This window comes from Haliotis rufescens, unplaced genomic scaffold, assembly GCF_023055435.1.
Source record: "Haliotis rufescens isolate VD_foot unplaced genomic scaffold, xgHalRufe1.0.p SCAF_8, whole genome shotgun sequence".
Classification (NCBI taxonomy): domain Eukaryota; kingdom Metazoa; phylum Mollusca; class Gastropoda; order Lepetellida; family Haliotidae; genus Haliotis; species Haliotis rufescens.
This window is the reverse complement of record NW_025964372.1, coordinates 36280115-36298699: the sequence shown is the minus strand read 5'-3', so window position 1 is coordinate 36298699 and position 18585 is coordinate 36280115. Positions and strand designations below refer to the sequence as shown.

The 18585-nt window shown below is 40.5% G+C and overlaps 1 protein-coding gene across 4 annotated transcripts in view; it reads right to left on the bottom strand.

Moving 5' to 3' along the window:
• The window catches only part of LOC124141814 (roquin-1-like), a 33794-nt gene extending 16192 nt beyond the window's left edge, over positions 1–17602 (bottom strand). For 3 of the 4 annotated variants that reach the window (XM_046509963.2, XM_046509964.2, XM_046509965.2), the window contains exons 1-10: positions 17406–17602; positions 10865–11264; positions 10148–10438; positions 7766–7941; positions 7458–7658; positions 6187–6319; positions 5831–6059; positions 5258–5449; positions 4459–4733; positions 3889–4190 (exon numbers count right to left, since the gene is read on the bottom strand). In XM_046509963.2, the coding sequence (XP_046365919.2) occupies positions 3889–4190; positions 4459–4733; positions 5258–5449; positions 5831–6059; positions 6187–6319; positions 7458–7658; positions 7766–7941; positions 10148–10438; positions 10865–11207 (2142 nt within the window). In that variant the 5' untranslated portion in view covers positions 11208–11264; positions 17406–17602. The remainder of the gene's footprint in view (positions 1–3888; positions 4191–4458; positions 4734–5257; positions 5450–5830; positions 6060–6186; positions 6320–7457; positions 7659–7765; positions 7942–10147; positions 10439–10864; positions 11265–17405) is intronic. The other variant, XM_046509966.2, reaches the window with a different exon arrangement.
• Positions 17603–18585: the final 983 nt, after the last annotated feature.

Here is an 18585-nt window from a genome sequence, read left to right as displayed (position 1 = left end):
GGGCAGATAGGAAAAATGGAATGGTGTGAACGACCTTTCAAGGCTGTGTATTATCAAAACAGGGCAAAACGACTGCACAAAAAAATAGCCACATTTATTTGATCCTTTACACATTTTATTACAAAATGAATCAAAAGCATGCAAGTAGATATATCTAATATTGTGATAATTTTTTGGGAATAAAATAGTTTTCATTAAAAAATTCTCTGTACAAGTTCAATGTTTATTCATTTATGATTTAATTTAAAAAATCACATGCTATGTACAACCTATACTGCTGATGGAAAATTATCTTCTGAATATAATGGAAAGTTATATAAGCAATAATCTGGACAATCAAGAAAATAAACTTGAAACCTAATGTCTATGTGTATAAAATTATCAACTTCTAAATTTTCTTCAAATAGAAGAACCATTGCCTTCCAAGGGAAGAACATGCCTCCAGTCTGTTAGTTGCCCAACTCCCTTACTGAATTACTTGCTCTTTTGTGTCCCAGTATGGGAACGTAGTGTTTCATGAAACAACATATAGTGTCTCCACCAGAAAACTGATGAAATATTACTCGAGTTTCAAACACAGTACATGTCTGAAACTCACTCTATGTGAGACAATAGAAAAGAATGTCTCCGTTATCAAATCCCTCAAAAGTGATCAGGAAGTCTCAATATGAACTAGAAATAGTGTTTTGATGCAAAACTTCATCATGTTCATACCTCCAAAAAAAACTATGAAACATGCATATATGCTTATTCATACCAATATGTTTTCTTTTTTATCACTGCCACACTTTGCAGGTGAAATATATTTATCACAAATAAAGTATTTCTATAACTTTCACAAATCATTTTCACAAGTATTCATTTTTCAAGGGAGCTCTCATTGAACTAGGAAAATATTTGAAACGACCAAGTATGTTGAATACTGTTGAGTGAATGGAATTGAGAATTTGTTGATACATGATCAACCTATGGTTTTAAGAAACTAAACAAGCATATAAACATATAAACATACATGTAATGTACAAAGAAACAGGCTAGACAAGAAGTTATTGTTTGCTCCCTAGGTTAAGCATCACAAACATCCTACACAATATCTCAATGCATCAAAGTATATCTATCACATGGGGGACAAATGTCTGTGAAGTTATCGCAAATTCATGACAAATCTTAAAGGAATTGACTTGTTCTAATAACTAAAGCCAGTTGTTGAATGTCATACAGCACTAATATGCTGTACCACCTTCCATCAGGTAAAATATTCCGCAATGGAAATGAGTTTCAATGAGATTATCATTACTTAAGCATCTGTCTTTTCCAGCATAAAAATGCACTAATGAAATAACTGGACATGGCGACGCTGATATCTGTTAGAGCGTGGCATCCCCTGATTCGTCTAAGTCGCTGTACTTGTCACCGTTGACACCCTCCTGGCTATACTGAACATGCAAGTTTTGTAGTGGATAGGAGGCAGGGTCGGGGGGCATGTGGGTCATGACCCTTGACCCTTGAGTCGGATAGTGGGATTGTGGGGGGTAATATACAACATTTAAGCCGTGAACCGCAGTTGGCCCACGCTGGACAAAGTAACTGTCGTAATTCTGAAAGAAATGACACATGGTGAGCCATGGCCCTACACAGAGAACATCATCCAACATAATGAACATCCTTCGCTACAGTTCCAACATCAATTTATGATTCCTGACCAACTCTATGCCTGTCTGTCCTTACACCAACAGCCCTTGAAGGATGAATCTGATCCACTACTGTTACACACTGTTCACTTCATACAGTGTAAGTTTATTGAGGGACTTGGGTTGAACACTGTTTTCAAGTTAGGCTACATCACAGTAACCAGAGAGTGGATAACAGTGGGGGCAAAGATTTCATTCTAGGGGTACAAAGACACACATCTCTCCTGATGGTTGCAATGCCAAGTACTATTCATCCATAATCAGCAGCCAGTTGTCTCAAAGATAAATGTTACTGCCAAATGGAAAGAAATTGACGAAAGCAGACTGTCTTATAGCAAGTCAGGATATACATTCACATTTTGGTTTCTGAAAACACTACCATTAAAATTACATTTAGCAAGCGAGAGTTTTCATAAATGTGTGTCAACTGTGGTAAGAAACTTACATATACCAAAACTCAGCCTAAAAATTAAGAAGCCTGACTCAACACAATCAATCAGTTTGAATCCTTCAAGGGCTGCAATATACATGTTTGTACAGGTACCACATTCTAGTCCAGTCTCAAAATTGCTTGGTTTGAGCATCAACACTTCATTCTGCCAGAGACACTAAATACACCCACTTCAAATCCATTTCTTATCCTGCCTAGAAAGTTGCAGACACCTACTGATTAAATGATTGTTTTAGATCTTACAACTGAATTCAGGGCTCCATGAGGACAAGAGTCAGGTCAAATTACTAACGCACCTGATGGTTTATTTCCACAACAATCAACAATACAGAAACAAATTTCTGCCATGGATCAAGGACATACTAGTCGGAACATGTTGCATGATGTTTGAATACCAGAAACTGAATAATCCTGCCATGTTTTAAACAATGATCCAAACTATTAGCCAATTTCCTGACATTCTTTGACAAGTGCAAGTCAAAGTATTAATGTCAGCATCTCTGTGAAGACACTCATCAACTCTGAACACACTACATAAGTATTCATCAAGACCTGCTAAGATTCAATTGTCCTGAGACAACATCATCATTCAAATACAAGATAGGTAGAGAAACACCTGTTCAATAATAAGCCAACATAAGTGTCCACTGACAGATACAGCATGGGCACTAAAACCCATTGATAGACATTCTTTAATACTAAAGCCATGTTTCGGAGTCCAAGAGATGATAATGAATAAATTATGAAGATGTATGAGTCAATCATATTTCAACATACAAGAAATTCAATTATGAATGTCAATATCATTTTCAATCAGAACTAGTTCCTGTTGAACATAATCATATTTTAGGCAGTTTTGGGCTTGTATGTAGAAATTTGGTATGAGGTTTCCTGTAAAATAAATCCTTGAACAGGAGACAGCTAATACAATTTGCTGTCACATCACCAAATTAATTTCATACTGTATATGACACAACTTTCTGTGCTATAAAACAGGATTTGACAAAACTATTAACAAGGACACTGACACAGTCTGTGCAAAAAACTTTTGAGTCTACTAACCCGATCCTGTGTGTTAACAAGATATTTTCAGTAGATCTCAGTATTAATTTGTGGACTTTTATAAGCAAAGCTTACTAGATCGAAAGAAACTGTAGTATGTACTCCTTATCATGTTGATCTATTCAAGGATTTGTAGGAATCTACAGTGTTGTGTATCATATGAAAATCAAATGAAGGAACCAACAGAATGCAGGTGATGATGATAACTATACACAAATGAACAAGTAGATTGGTAAGCTGAAGATAAAAATTACACCTTTACAAGAAGCATAGGCTGTCATCCCACAGCTCACAGACAGGATTATAAGGTCATATTCTTTTATAAATCTTTAAGATATCAAGTTTAGAAATAAAATAATTCCACGGGAATCCAATTCACTTTCACATTAATATGCTTTTGTTTCTTCCAAACCATGGGAAAAGGTTCTCAAGTTTCTTTGACCTGTGGGATACAGCCCACTGTGTACATCATCATAATCCAGGGTGAAATTGGAAACAGCAGCAGTTCACGTTGAAAGCTATAATGCTAGATGTTTCACAACATTCCACTCAGTTTTTGAACACTGTCCTGCGGAGCGTTCAAACATCCAAAAACCGAGTTGGAATAGAAAACCGTAAATATTGCAATATCAACACCTATACTTACCATGAACAAACCAATCATAGAAAACTGTGACTCCTTACCTGGTATGGAGCTCCTGTCGATGGTGATTGGTATGGTGACGTTGGCACCCCTTGGTAGCACACTGGGTAGTCAAAGGATGAATAGCTCGGGGGCGTCATTGACGGCACCGGTGATCCGTAGGTGTTGTCGTGCGGGCTGCAGTAGTGCTGTGGTGATGTGGGAGGCTGATGGTCACACATGACGTAGGGGTTGCCTGTAGGATCCTGCTGGGAGTAGTGCATTGTGGGATACTGTCCTTGAGGCACTCTCATTCTCTGGTGGCCACGGTGAGCAACGTGATATGGAGGATTTATCATCGGACCTGTCAAGAATTGTGAAATAGCATAGTTGTTATTAAACTGTTAACCACTAAAAAAACACACTTGCCTAAAATGACTCTTCTTAAAAAACACACACGCCTGCTTTAATTTTGCTCATTCTTATCAGCAATTGGAGTGGTACCATAAACAGAATTGCATGTCCTATTCAAGGATCAAAGTATGTTTAATGTGTGAACATTCCAAGGACCCAAGGCTGAATCATAAAGAACTTTACATAAATGACTTCCATTGAATGACAAAACCACATACCTTCAGCTGATGGCATTTCATACGGTGACATTCGAGTAGCCCCCTGCGGCATACGTGTGTGGTAAAATGTTTCCTTGACAGCAGGCCCTGTTCCTAGACTGGGTTTCCGATAGTGGGCCGGTGTAGCCACACTGGGGGTGGGGTTGCCCCGGGGGATCCCACTGTTGGGTCCGAGAGGGGCAGGCGAGCGATCCGAGGGAGGGTGCTGTCTGGGGGACACTGACATAGTGTTGAGAGTCTGTGTCAAGGAGGCCACACTTGTTGATAACATGAGTCTGAAATAGATGATATTCATACCTTACTCTTCAATGGGATGAAGTCTGGGATTTAATATCTTAAGAGAAAAAGATATTTGACAATAGGAATAATATATTCACTAAATACTAGTGTGGATCAATGATGCAGATGCATCTGAAATTTAAGTGCTGTTGAGACAAGTCAAAATAAGCAAAATCCCTCGCCTCAAACAGTTCACAGTAGCAGCTTTGCTTTGTGTTTACTTCATGTTCATCCAAAGAGGGAATTTTCAGGAGGACCTCTATATGTCAACATGAACAGGAAAAGTTTGAAATGTTTCTACTAAACCTCAGCACGACATGAATATACTTTAGCTTTTCCTATATTTTTCAACCAGGTGATGATTTCTCTATTTTAGACAGAAAACCATGTAGGGAAAATTTCACTTATGACCGTCCACATAAAAGGGTGCTCCATAACCACAGGAAGAAGCAGCTTCAAGAACTTTTAAAATGCAACAGCATTATAATGAAAGGAAATCATATGGAAATCGTTGACTCACTTGGGAGGCGTGTTCTCACTATGGATCTTCCCTGTGCTGACATTTCCTGCCAGTTTTGAATAGGAAGCTAGTTTCTCGTTTGTGACTTTGGTCACCTGGTCCAGCTCTGCCTTCTCCTTTGGACTGAGGGCAGCAAATGTGGGCATCACCCCTGTCCCCTTCACACCAAGCTTCTTACTGCGGGCTCGGTATCTGCAGGTTAGAAAATATTATCAGCTAAATAAGAGACTTATGCAGCGAATAAAACATGCTCCAGCTAGCATATATCATATCATTTGTAGCTTTCACTGATGACATGACGAACTAGCAATGTTACCCTACTGATGAATATTACTTGTCCTGCCTTCCACTGCACTAAGAGTGGAATGTTAGGGTTGACACAGATGCCATGATTAAATATTACAATAGTTGATTGAATATTGGGGTACTTTGTCTTTGCAGCAACCGTAATGATTCAAGATACAGTATTTGGCACTCAAATTTGAAAAAGGAGCTTACTGCCAAATCTACACATAAAGAAAGACAGGTAGTAGCACTGAGGTGCATTGTGAGATTGGGCCAGGAAAGTCTTACTTCTCAAGTTCCTCCTGTGAGTGCGCAAAGGTGCATGAGTTTCCTCGTGGACACATGCCATTGTGTGTCTGGTCACGACACATGCTTGTCTTGTAGCGAGCATTTTGTAGAGGAAGCAGCTCGTTCTTCTTCTGGCTGAAGTTGGTGAAGAAATCGATGAGCGCCTGCACCACAGTGCGGAGGGCCTTCAACACGGCTTCCAGGTTCTCCCATGACGGGGGCGGAGCCTCTGTACATCACACACAAAAACATACTTTAGCTACTGGGCGTAACATCCTACCTGGATGGGGGACTACAGGTACTGAGAGCAGAAACATGCTTGGGTTAGGGTTTACAGGTACAGAGAGAGTAATTACCTGGGTTGGGATCAATATTAGCCAGGAACTCCAGGTGAGGTCGGAGACGCTGCAGGTTACACGGGTCACCGGTTCTCTGGAGGGCAATGGCCAGTTCACTGATACTCTGCGAGAAAGACTGGGGAGTCTGGAGCTGGACACAGAAAAACATCCAATTAGAAAACAGAACAAACACTATCTTGATCTAATAAAAGTTGGCTGCTATTTCAGCATCTTCAAAGTAAATGTCAATTCCACTGAATGTTTTGGACAAATTACAAAATTTCTCACTACCCAATTATAAATGCCCATACAGTACCATTGTATTTGATGTCCACATAATTAAAATAATTTTGAAATGTGTCGATACAAGATGGTGGCAGGGAACAAATCATGACTACTTTCAAAGTTGGGATTATTGTTTCATTGACTTTTTTCAATGAAATAGTGTAAAACTATTCATTAAAGAATCTTCATTCCTCATTATTATCAGTGAAAGACAAGTCACCTCTACAAAGCCATAAAATTAGTCATAACAATAACGTGAACTGGAAAATTTGGATGGGTGGATAAAAATACAGGATGGGTGGATAAGGATGATGGATGTATAGATGGAAGAATGACAATGATGGATAAAAATGATGCATGGGTGGATAAGAATGAAGGATGGGTAGATGAGAATGATGGATTGAACGATGGGTAGATGATAATTACACATGAGCAGACGATAATGACAGATAAGTTGAGTGAGTGAGTGAGTTGGGTTTAACGCCGCTTTCAACAGCATTCCAGTTATATCACGGCGTGTCAGCTTAATGTGTGAGGAATGCCCGAAATGATGCAGGTCTTAGAGGTTTACCACTTCAGTGAAACCCACGAGCACGGGTATGGTGCTGACAAACCTAGAAACGACTGGGCCACCCGTGCCCCCCAGATAAGTGGATGAGAATGATGGATGGATAGTTGGGTTGATAAGAGTGAGTGAGTAAATGAGTGAGTGAGTAAGTGGAAAGTGTTATCCCAAATATAGTGAGTGTGTGAGTGAGTATGGTTTTACGCCACTTTCAATATTCCAGCAATATCCCGGCAGGGGACACCATAAATGGGTTTCACACATTGTACCCATGTGGGGAATCGAACCCTGGTCTTCAGCGTGGCAAGCAGGACATGATGGATGGATTGATGAAAAGAGAATGATGGATGGACAAGAATGAAGGAAGGATGGACGAGAACGATGGATGGATGGATGGACGAGAATGATGGATGGGAAGATGAATGAATGAATGACTAACCTTGTCAATTATGGACTGCATGTGGGATTTGTGGCCTGTGTCTCCATATAACAGAGATGACCACTGTTCCGGGGAAATCCTAAGTCCTGCCTCCATAGCAATCTGGACAATCTGGGAGTCATGTTCCCGTCGTAGTGCCTCATAGGTACGGAACTCCTCCTTCAGCTGCATCAGCGATGACTCTTCTTCTCTCTTTGTAACCTAAAGATGGTACAAATAAATAAGACAGAGACAAAATAAAGGGAACACAGGTTGCAGATGTTTTACTTTGCCAAGTCGTGCAAACAAAAACAAGAAACCATTATTACCTTAAAACAGGAAGCTCTGTAGAGAAGTTGTACAACATGTCCGATAGCAGTCTTGGAGGCTTGAGGATAACTGTCTTCTAACTGTTGCACCACAAACAGCACCAGCACCTTCCTTGACAGCGATGACGCATCCTCCAACACCAGCAGGATCAGCTTCAGTACCTCCTCCTGCATAGCTGACAACATCACGCAGAGACTCAGACAACAGGTAAGTCTGGGGTCTTGTGTCAAATAGACCGATAGACAAAAGCATGCCCATTAACTTAGGGTTCAGAAAGATTAAGTGAGGTATGATTAATAATTACCCCACACCCAATTTCTCTGTTAGAACTTATTATGTCGATGGAGGTAAAGTCCTGATATACAGAGATTACTAAACAAGTTCCCATTAAAAGACCATTAATTATTACTACAACATTTACTTCAAAACGAGCCGAAGAAGAAACATGGAACCTTTTAACCAATATATATCAGACATATACATGACATAGCATAACAACATCTAATGATTCCACGTGTATGTAATAAACGAATAATCATATTGTAAAGCAGTATGCATGAGTGAATGAGTTAATTTTTAACGTCACATCGGCAATATTTCAGCCATATCGTGACGAGGGCAGTATGCATGAATATAGGTTGTTTTCATTTTTAAAGCCAAAGCATTTCAACGGTGGAACAGTAATTAAATTTGAGGGTATTAATGCTAAGAAATGGGTAACTTCGTATGCCATAGTAATTAGGAGTAATGATACAGAGTTAGTGAGTGAGTGAGTATGGTTTTACGCCACTTTTAGCAATATTCCAGCAATATTCCAGCAATATCACGGCTGGGGACACCAGAAATGGGCTTCACACATTGTACCCATGTCGGGAATCGAACCCGGGTCTTCGGCGTGACGAGCGAATGCTTTAACCACTAGGCTACCCGACCGCCCCGTAATGATACAGAAGGCCAAGATATGGTATGTATCCTGATGCACTGGTCAGTATAAGATACATATCTTGCTACGCCAGAATAACTACATGGACATCATCACATCAATCAGTGATAGGCATAGACCTTAACACAACACAAACCCTTCATGTCAAAACACACTGATAGTACTTAGCAAACATCCTGTATACTTGGACAACCTGTTATCTGTGTACAGTAAACTACGGTTATAACGAACTCAAAAGGACCACTAATTTTAGTTGGTAATACAGTAACCGTAGTTTGTTAATGCTGTATATACATCATATACAGTCAAGTCCCGTTAATCCGAATCTGTTGGTTGCATATGATTATGTCCGATAAACGGGTATGTCGGATAAACAAAATTAGGTAGTATCAACGTTTGTGATCAAAAATCGGACAACTACACGATAGATAACAATTCAAACACATTGTCATAAAAAGAGAGGAAAAAGGCACTATATATATATATATATATACATGTTTTCTAATCATGCAACCTCAAAAGTTTAACACAATATATGACTGATTCAAAATACGTTTTAAAGCATAGTCTGGAATAGAAGTCACCAATTTGAAACTAGTGCCGCAATGCTTAAGAAAGCTGATTTCCTAGTGGCTAATGTTGACTTCCTGTTAGCAATTTCATTGCAGCGTTAGAAATTGGCACTAGTCCTGTAGTCCTTACCAAACTGCCCAATGGTAAAGGTATCCTAAGGACTAGTAGAAATTGGCCAATTATAAGGGTTTTGCTATATGTTATCATTATAAGGACTAGTGGACAAAAACTGTTAGTTTCTAACCCTGCATTGGTCGGTCAAAGTTCGTGAAAGGTCGTTCTGAAGTGACCTGTAATGGGATGTCCTCAGCGGTAGCGAGAACTTTTATCCGATTTTAAGAGATTGAGGTAATCTAGACATGTGATTAATCCTGTTTTGTTTATTTAAAGCAGTAATTGTTTATTGTTAAGCAAGTTTATCTCTGCAGTCGTTGAAATATGCAGCTACTCGACGACTCATCTCACATCAAAACATGTGGCTGTGTACTCGCGGGCAGATGACCACGGAGTATGCTGATCACTGTCGGATTAACGAGACTGATTAATGAGTGATTTTGGAAATTCATTGCAAATTAGGTGATTTGAAGTCAGAGTGCCAGACTGTCGGATTAAGGTGTCTAAATAGCACTGATTTAATCAGTTCCCATCATTAGTGTCGGATAAAGCCGAGTGTCGGATTAACGAGTGTCGGATTAATGAGACCTGACTGTATACAACAAATGGCCGGGACTAAAAAGTAAGTTTGTTATATTGGTCAGTTCGTCATAAGAGTGTTCGTTATCAACGTAGTTTACTGTATAACTAACTGACCTTCTGGGTGAAGTAATTCCTTGTTTTTCACTAAAATATATAAGTTTTAACTTACCTGGTCCGAGGAACTGACATCCTCGAGCCCGCACGGCCGCCCACAGGTTGGCGGAGAGCTGGTGTGGGTTCTGGTGCTGCAGGATCAGCTCTGTGACTGTGCGCTCCCCTAGTGACCGTGCCGCCCGCATAGCACGGGATCGCCCCTCCTCCTCGATCAGCTGACAGTTGACCAAGGACACCAGTTTGCGCTGCATCGGTCGACTCAGAGTACTGCTGCTGAGAAGGTGCCCTCCTTTCCCATTATCTTCATCATCCAGGGCGCCATCACACTTGAGGTCAGCAGAGTCTGCTGGAAATTAAGTACTTCATTTACATACACAAGGAACAAAGGAAATCAGTGCAACCTGTTCTGATAAGTTTCTTTTTGAACAACAAAGGAAGAAGACAGCTTTATAATAACACTCATTTCAAACTTCAATTCCTTAACCTTGACGTTAACAATAGCATATTTCACTATCATTATGAGAGGACTTTACGGTGCATCAGCCTAATCTGATACAATGCTAAAGACAATTTGCCATTTGTAAAACCTACAAGCATGGGTATTGTGCTGATAAAACAAGAATCATAAATTTGGAAAGATATTTTGAGCACCTCTGCATTGTAACATGTGTGCTAATATTATTTACTATCTGGGGTGTGTTATGACCAGTTATTATACCAATTCTCAGTTACTGGTAATCATACATATTTCAACAATATTCAGCAACCTCACCTGATTTCAGATACACAGCCAGATCTTCAATACATTTCTGGGCAGATTCGTAGTACTGGAGGTCATCCGAGTTGATCAGACTCTCTTCCGTATCACGGACTTCCTCCGGGATAGCTGCACCCACTAACTGCAGTAGCGCATAGTTCACTGGAAACTCATCCACATTGCGAGTGATGGCACTCTGGTCAAAGGGACACTTGCCATGCTGAAGTTTGATGAGGCAGGTCTTGCAGACAGTGTGACCACAGCCCATACTGATGGGGCGGTGAAGCCGCTCATCGAACATGCTGAAGCAGACATGGCAGGACAGGAACTCTGTCCATGGTGGTCCTTGTACTGGCATTGTTGTTGTTGGTGTTATTGTTGTTGTTGAATGTTGAGGTCAAAACTGACCAATAACCTGTAACGTAGTACAGGGATTAAAAATATTTGTGAATGTGGTGTTTGACATTCAGAACAAAAGTATTGTCAAGAGATCTTTGTCACGTGAACCATAATCATGCTAATGTTAACCAGAGTATCACAAGTACAGAAGCTCACCTATATTCAGTGATATATGATTTAAGGGGTGTGCCAAACTAGGTATTTTATATAAAAGAAAATAGTACCCAACATGCCCAATAAATGGATATTATTTTTAATCTTTTAACTTCTCAGAACATTTGAGATGCCCTTTTTGCATGGCCTATTTTGTTGCATATGCCGACAATAGAAACTGAATAATGACAGCTATATCACATTTCCTTAATGTCAATGATTCCAAATTCATGTTTGTTTGTTGTTTAACACCTCACTCAGCAATATTCCAGCTATTTGATGGCGGTCTGTAAATAATCATGTCTGGACCAGACAATCCAGGGATTGACATCATGAGCATCGATCCACGCTATTGGGATACAATGACAAGCATCAACCAAGTCAGCGAGCCTGACCACCCGATCAAATCAGTCGCCTCTTACGACAAACATAGTCACCCCTTATGGCAAGCATGGGTTGCTGAAGACCTTTTCATGTAAACACACAATTACTGATGAATTCATAATATTGACAGTGTTCGAAATTAAGAACAAAACATGTTCATTTTGATAATGTTGGACAAACTAACAATTGAGAGGGGTCTGAGTTTAATAGACGATATATCACTCATGAACTTAATGAACTTAATGAGGCCTTTTTTAATTAAAAGAAACATATTTTATTATCATGATTATAGTTGATACCTGATCGAGTTTATATCACCATGTTCATGCCACAGTACATTCAATTGTAATGAGGTTCCATTGTAGCAATAACTGAAACTATAAATTTAACTGTATCATGCTGGTGAATTAAATGCGAAAAATGCGAGTGGTCTTTGTTCGCATTAATGAAGTTTCGCATTTATCACACTCTGAATAGCGGAAATAACAACTTGAATATATACACAAACACTGTTTATTGAGCAGTAGTTGTAACAAGTATATAACAATGTCATTTGAAGAATAGGAGTTACACAATGGGCATCCGGTGAGTAATCACTGCTGGGGTCAAAGAGTCCTACCCACTCACGTCAAACTAGGCAGCATTGACATCCAAACATCAACTGTTTTAGAGATTCCTTATTATTCATGTTATTTGCTACAGTTTAAGGTGAGGTGAAATTGGGTTTAACCTCTCGTCCAAGATTATTGCACTTATATAGCGACGTGCATGCACGTGTGTGTGTGTGTGTGTGGCTGCTTGTACTAGTCCGGACTGATGCCGATTTATAGTGCTAGCACACAGAGATACCATGCCGCAGTTTAACATGAATACCCCACTCAGACACAGTATACTGACTCCAAGCCGACCAGTCCTTGTTTTAGCCCCTTAATGCCGAGCGCCAGACAGGGTAACAACAAGTACCATCTTTTAACGTCTTTTGGTATGACCCGGCCGGGGGTCGAACCCCAGACCTTCCGCTCTACCACTAGGCCACGGAGGCGGTCTGCTACAGTTTAAGCTCCAGCATAATTGTTTGAGTGAATATGCTTTAACTACGTTAAAACTGGTTTGAATATGTTTAACAGTTTTACAAAATTTCAGCGTCAATTATACTCAACAACAAGAGTTCCTGTGACAACAATATTTTAGTGTAATTTTCAAACAAGTAAAGTTTGGTTTTCAATAGTGTAGTACATGTATGGAATCAAGTCACAAAAACGCAACTGCTACAGAAAAGCATGCATTCCATGCAAAAGTTGACTTTTATGCAAGCCCCATGCATTTCACTACCCAAGAATGGGTATAAAAACATGTGCGTTAACGGGATTCCATATGCATTGTTTAGCATCGTGCCTACAACAACCACTCGGATAAACAACAAAATTACGCAATTATTCAACATTATGAAATGCCACGCCTGTCCAATAATGAGCGTCTGCGAGACAATATATCGTCCACAGAAACACAATCTCCGTGTTTATGGCAACGTTGACAACAGACGAATGCAGTCAGAGACCATCCTCGGAGTGGCAGGCCACGCGTAACCAATAATCGACAAGACAAATGGATTCGAACAACACATCTAAGAAATCGATTCCAGCCAGCAACAGTGACTGCAAGAAGCATCCCTGGCCTTCGACGAATATCTTCACAAACCGTACGTCGTCGCCTCAGATGTGCAGGGATTGTCGCCAGAAGACCCGCCAGACGTCCCATTTTGACAGGAAACCACTGTCAAGCATGTCTACAGTGGTGCAGACAGCGTCTACGCTGGACGGCCATGCAGTTGGGGACAAGTTCTATTCACTGACGAGTCTCATTTTCACCTCAGCCACAGCGATGGACGGATTCGAGTGTACCTACATCGAGGTGAACGTTACGTCAATCATTGTGCCATGGAAGAAGATCAGTTCGGGGGCTGCAGCGTTTTGGTATAGGGTGGGACTACAGCAAGACAGAGGACCCTTTCGATAGTGGTAGAGGGAAATCTCAATGGACAGCGCTACCGCGACAAGCTCATTGGCCCTGTTGTTCTACCGTTTTTGCGTCGTCATGGCACAGGCATTACCTTTCAACATACCAACGCCCGGGCTTCATATTGCTCGACTTGTTCGGGAATCTCTTCAAGAAAACAACATGAATGTTATCCCTTAGCCGGCTCGCTCCCCTGATCTCTCACCAATCGTGCACATGTGGGATGAGATGGATCGGCGCCTTCGACGTCAACCACGTGTTCCACTGACACTCCAGGAACTTCGAAACATGCTCCAGCAGATATGGACAGATATCCCACAGGACTTTGTGCGATGCATGGTCCATTCCATTCCATGAAGATGTGTTGCTTGCATGGCAACCAGAGGTGGACACACATGCTATTGATTTGTAAATTGACATTTTGGCATGTTCATGTTTTTTATGAAATCATGCATTTTCTGAAGTCAGTATGGCAAATTAAACCATTTGAACACTTACAGGAGTCTTTTATCTGTTGCAAACCAAAATTGTTTCAGATTTGGTAAAAAACATAACTTTGCATTCAATCTTAGTCAATGTCACAGGAACTTTTGTTGTTCAGTATATTTAATAAGTTCAGATGACTCATAATTACCAATTAGTTCAGAAACATGTTAATGAAATATTACAACTGGCCTACATCATGTGCATGTGTTTTCTGAATTGACAACTTGCACTTCAAAATTGTCTTAAAATTAGAAAATGATACGGGCGAGTTAGACAAGTGGATACGGCAGTGTACATTGTAAACCATTGATGTCTGCAAACACTACATAAAATATCTGGGTCAAAATGGCCGAGACTGTCATGCCTCACTTAAGACAGATCAGGTAATACAAATGATGCACAGTGTTTGTTACACCCCACTAATGCTAACAGAATGAAATCTTCCAAACTTCACAAAACAATAGAGAGATCTGTGCAAAGTATGACTCCCAAACTAACTTAATTTAAAGACCTGTTTTGTATTTTGAACTCAATCAGCCTGTCAACTGATCAGCTTGACATGCATATGACATCCACATATAGAATAGAGCATTTTGATTCCATACATGGGAAACTTTCTATTATATTTTATTGTATGTCACAACCTTCTGAGTGTGGAAGTTGATCTTGTCCTTATCATCAATTATTTTCTTAAGTAAACACACTGTGGTTTCAATTTCAGTTGAATTTGGAACCAAACGCAGTATGTGAGGTTTTAAATGTTAAATTTAAAGTGGTTAGACTACAGGTAACCTATCTCTACAAAGCATGATTGTCCCCATTCCACCATGAAGCATTTAAACATGAAATCATTGGTGTTTGCAAAGATATGGAGTAAAGCAGCATTGGGTTTAGTCCACTGTTCAGAATGGGTTGAAGCACAGATAACAGCCCTTACACAAAGAATGGCACTTTATATGTTCAAATATTATTTGTTTACAACAATATAAACACACACACACAATACCATTTGGAAAGTGTTATCTCAAATATAGTGAGTGAGTGAGTATGGTTTTACGCCACTTTTAGCAATATTCCAGCAACATCCGGCGGGGGACACCAGAAATGGGCTTCACACATTGTACCCATGTTGGGAATCGAACCCGGGTCTTTGGCTATCACAAATATAACATTTGTTATATTTTACCACTTCCTAAATGGCATTGTGTGTTCAAAGCTTTCGGCAATGGAAGCCGTGGCAATTTACAGAGAGTGTGGTCTGACTACCAGTTGTCGGGCTTTCATTTGTGTGGAAGCCTTGGCGGCTAAGTGGGTTAGATTGCTGACTATGTGTGCTGGCGATAGGTGCCTTACTCTGGCAGTGTCTGATCGAATCCCAGATTGGGACTCAACCCAAAAAGTACAAGAATCTGTATTTCACTAAGAAAGAGTTCTCCCAAATATAACATTTGTTGCACAATAATTTACTTGCATACATGGGAGGCACAGAAAGTGTGTAACACAGCTACTTTGTAAGCCAACATGAAGTGGGCACATTAAAGTAGATAAAGCAAGACCAGCAAAAGCCAAAAAACTTCAACCTACTCTGTTGTCCCTGCAGCTTGAAATACACTCTCCTTGTCGATTTCTATCATGATTTCTGCCCAAAATGTATTCACACATACTGCAACTCTGCAATACGTAACCTTAATGTACATATCATGATTTCAAAGTGTCTACTAACAATAACCGTTAAAGTAGAATTTATCCTAAAGTAATAGATTCTGTGGTGATGCGGCTGTCATTATGTCAAACCAGTTGTTTCAATCAGAGGTGGCTATTGTCGTTTTAATCATTGCCGGTCAGCATTTTGTTTGTTGTTCCATCTCTAAGATGGAGGTCTGTAATAATAATCAAGTCTGGACCAAGCCATCCAGTGATTGACATCATGAGCATCGACCAATATGCATTTGTGACACAATGATATGCATCAACCAACTCTGCAAGCCTGACCACTGATCCTGTTAGCATGGTTAGTCGCATCTTTCGACAAGCATGGGTTGCTGAGACCAATTCTAACCCAGATCTTCACGGGCCATAGTCATCAATACTGAACAAGTTACAATATTCCCATTCTTTAAATAATTAAAACGCTTGTTTTAGGCTACACTTTAGACAACAAATATTTTGCTGGTAGAATGAGTCACAGTAACTGCCACTGCAACAGCCATTACTACAACATGTTCATCCAAGTGCCCACCACTACTCTCTCATCCTATATATTCAAGCCATTAGCAGCGGTAGGCACATCTACTGGTCTAGGCCTAGTCCATTAGTGCCAGACTAGGGAAATATGGAAGTTGTTTCCTCCTAAAATGTAGTTACTTAACATAACCAGTAGGGCTGGGACGAGTCCAAATTTACTACCCGGGTACCCTTCACCCTATTACCTGACGACTCTACCCGGGTACGCGTTGTAGATATTTAGAGATAGATACAAACTGTCCAATTTGGAAAAGTTTGACAGTAGCCCTGGCAAAATGAATTTAGATCCATGTGTAAAATGATCTGGTCATGCATACACTGAAGTTTACTGCATGGAGTTTTATCTTTATTCAAACATATAAAAGTCAGAAGGAATGGGTGCATTGTCACAAAGAAATGGGAACATTAGTGACTTGAAGTGTAACCATAGAGTTTTAGATAATTTTTGTCATTAAACAATATATCACGTGACTAACCACGGGTCCGGGTAGTCCTTTGGGTACCCGGGTCCTACTCTGGACCCACCCGACCCAAGTACCCGAGTTACCCGTCCCTGCCCTAATAACCAGCTAATAACCACTAACTCCACTAACTCCACTAACTAACTAATGAGCAGCGGACGAGTCGGATCTGACCCCTTCAGTATTTTTAGCAACCATTTTGTGGATCTAACGCTTATTCTTCTCGAGCATGACAATTCCATCAAACAACGCAACTGGAAGACATGTCTGACCATGATGACAATCATTTCTGATAACATTTATTTTCGCCAGGCGATACAACGAGCAAAAGGCCAAGCGTTAGTTACAAAGTATTTGAGTTAGTAAACAAGTCTTATCAGTGCAAATGTAAAACGAAATAATATTCAACTTGCCTGCAATCTCATCGTATCGATGAACGAATACTTCCAAACAGTCTCCAAAGTGAAGCTGTCTGAAATAAATTTGTGCTAGGAATCGTGAATTTCACAGAAATCAACTCATCCTAGACTTTTCGGTGAAAATGACGAGCGCTTGCACAGCACTTCGTCTTCCGTCCAACTTGGCTGTACTTCTTTACATGGCCAAGAAATGCTTTCGTCCATAAACAATGAAGCTAAACGTGTTTGGCTTTAGGCCACTTTGAGCAGTATTTCAGTTGATTAGGGAGGCAAGCCCGGAGTAATTAACATTAACGGTAAGTGAAATCCACGAGCACGGACATGCTGACAAACCTAGAATCAGGAATGTCCCGAATCGTCACGAAATGGAAATATTTTGTGTTCGTAGATATCCGTATGATATTGATCGACCCGGCGTCTATTAGAGGCCCGGCTGCTTGTCGTAAGAGGCCACTAACGGGATCGGGTGGTCAGGCTCGCTGACTTGGTTGAAACATGTCATCCATCCCAATTGTGTGGATCGATGCTCATATCAATCACTGGATTATCTGGTCCAGACTCGATTTTTTTACAGACCTCCGTCATATAGCTGGAATATTGCTGAGTGCGTCGTAAAACAACAAACCAATCAACCAAGCTTGTATTAATTATGAAAAATAACATATAGCTAGAAAATAATTACATAAACCACTCTTAAATCTAAATGACACATGTAGCTTGTCTTCCAGTCAATAACTGCTCAAAGGCGCTTCTGTTTTCCCCCGATCAAACGATCTGTATACGCTCATTGTCGTCTGTCTGAACTATCGTTTTATTTACATTTTGACAGTCCTGTGCCATTCACGGAAATTCAAAAAACAGTCAGTGAGAAAAGACAAGGGTACCAAGCGACAGAACACCGCAGACGACCTCATCAGCATCATTAACGCGATTCGGGGGCACGGGTGGCCCAGTCGTCTGAGGCGCCGCGATTCGCTGTGCAGAGTTGCGTCCCCTGGGCACTCCCGAAGCCTATGATTGTGGGTTCGAATCCCGGTTCGTTCCGATTATGTTTCTGGGTTTGTCAGAAGCCATACCCGTACTCGCAGGTCTCAGCGAAGTGGTAAACGTCTGAGACCTGCGTCACTTCGGGCTTTCCTCCCACATTAAGCTGACATGCCGTGAGATAACTGGA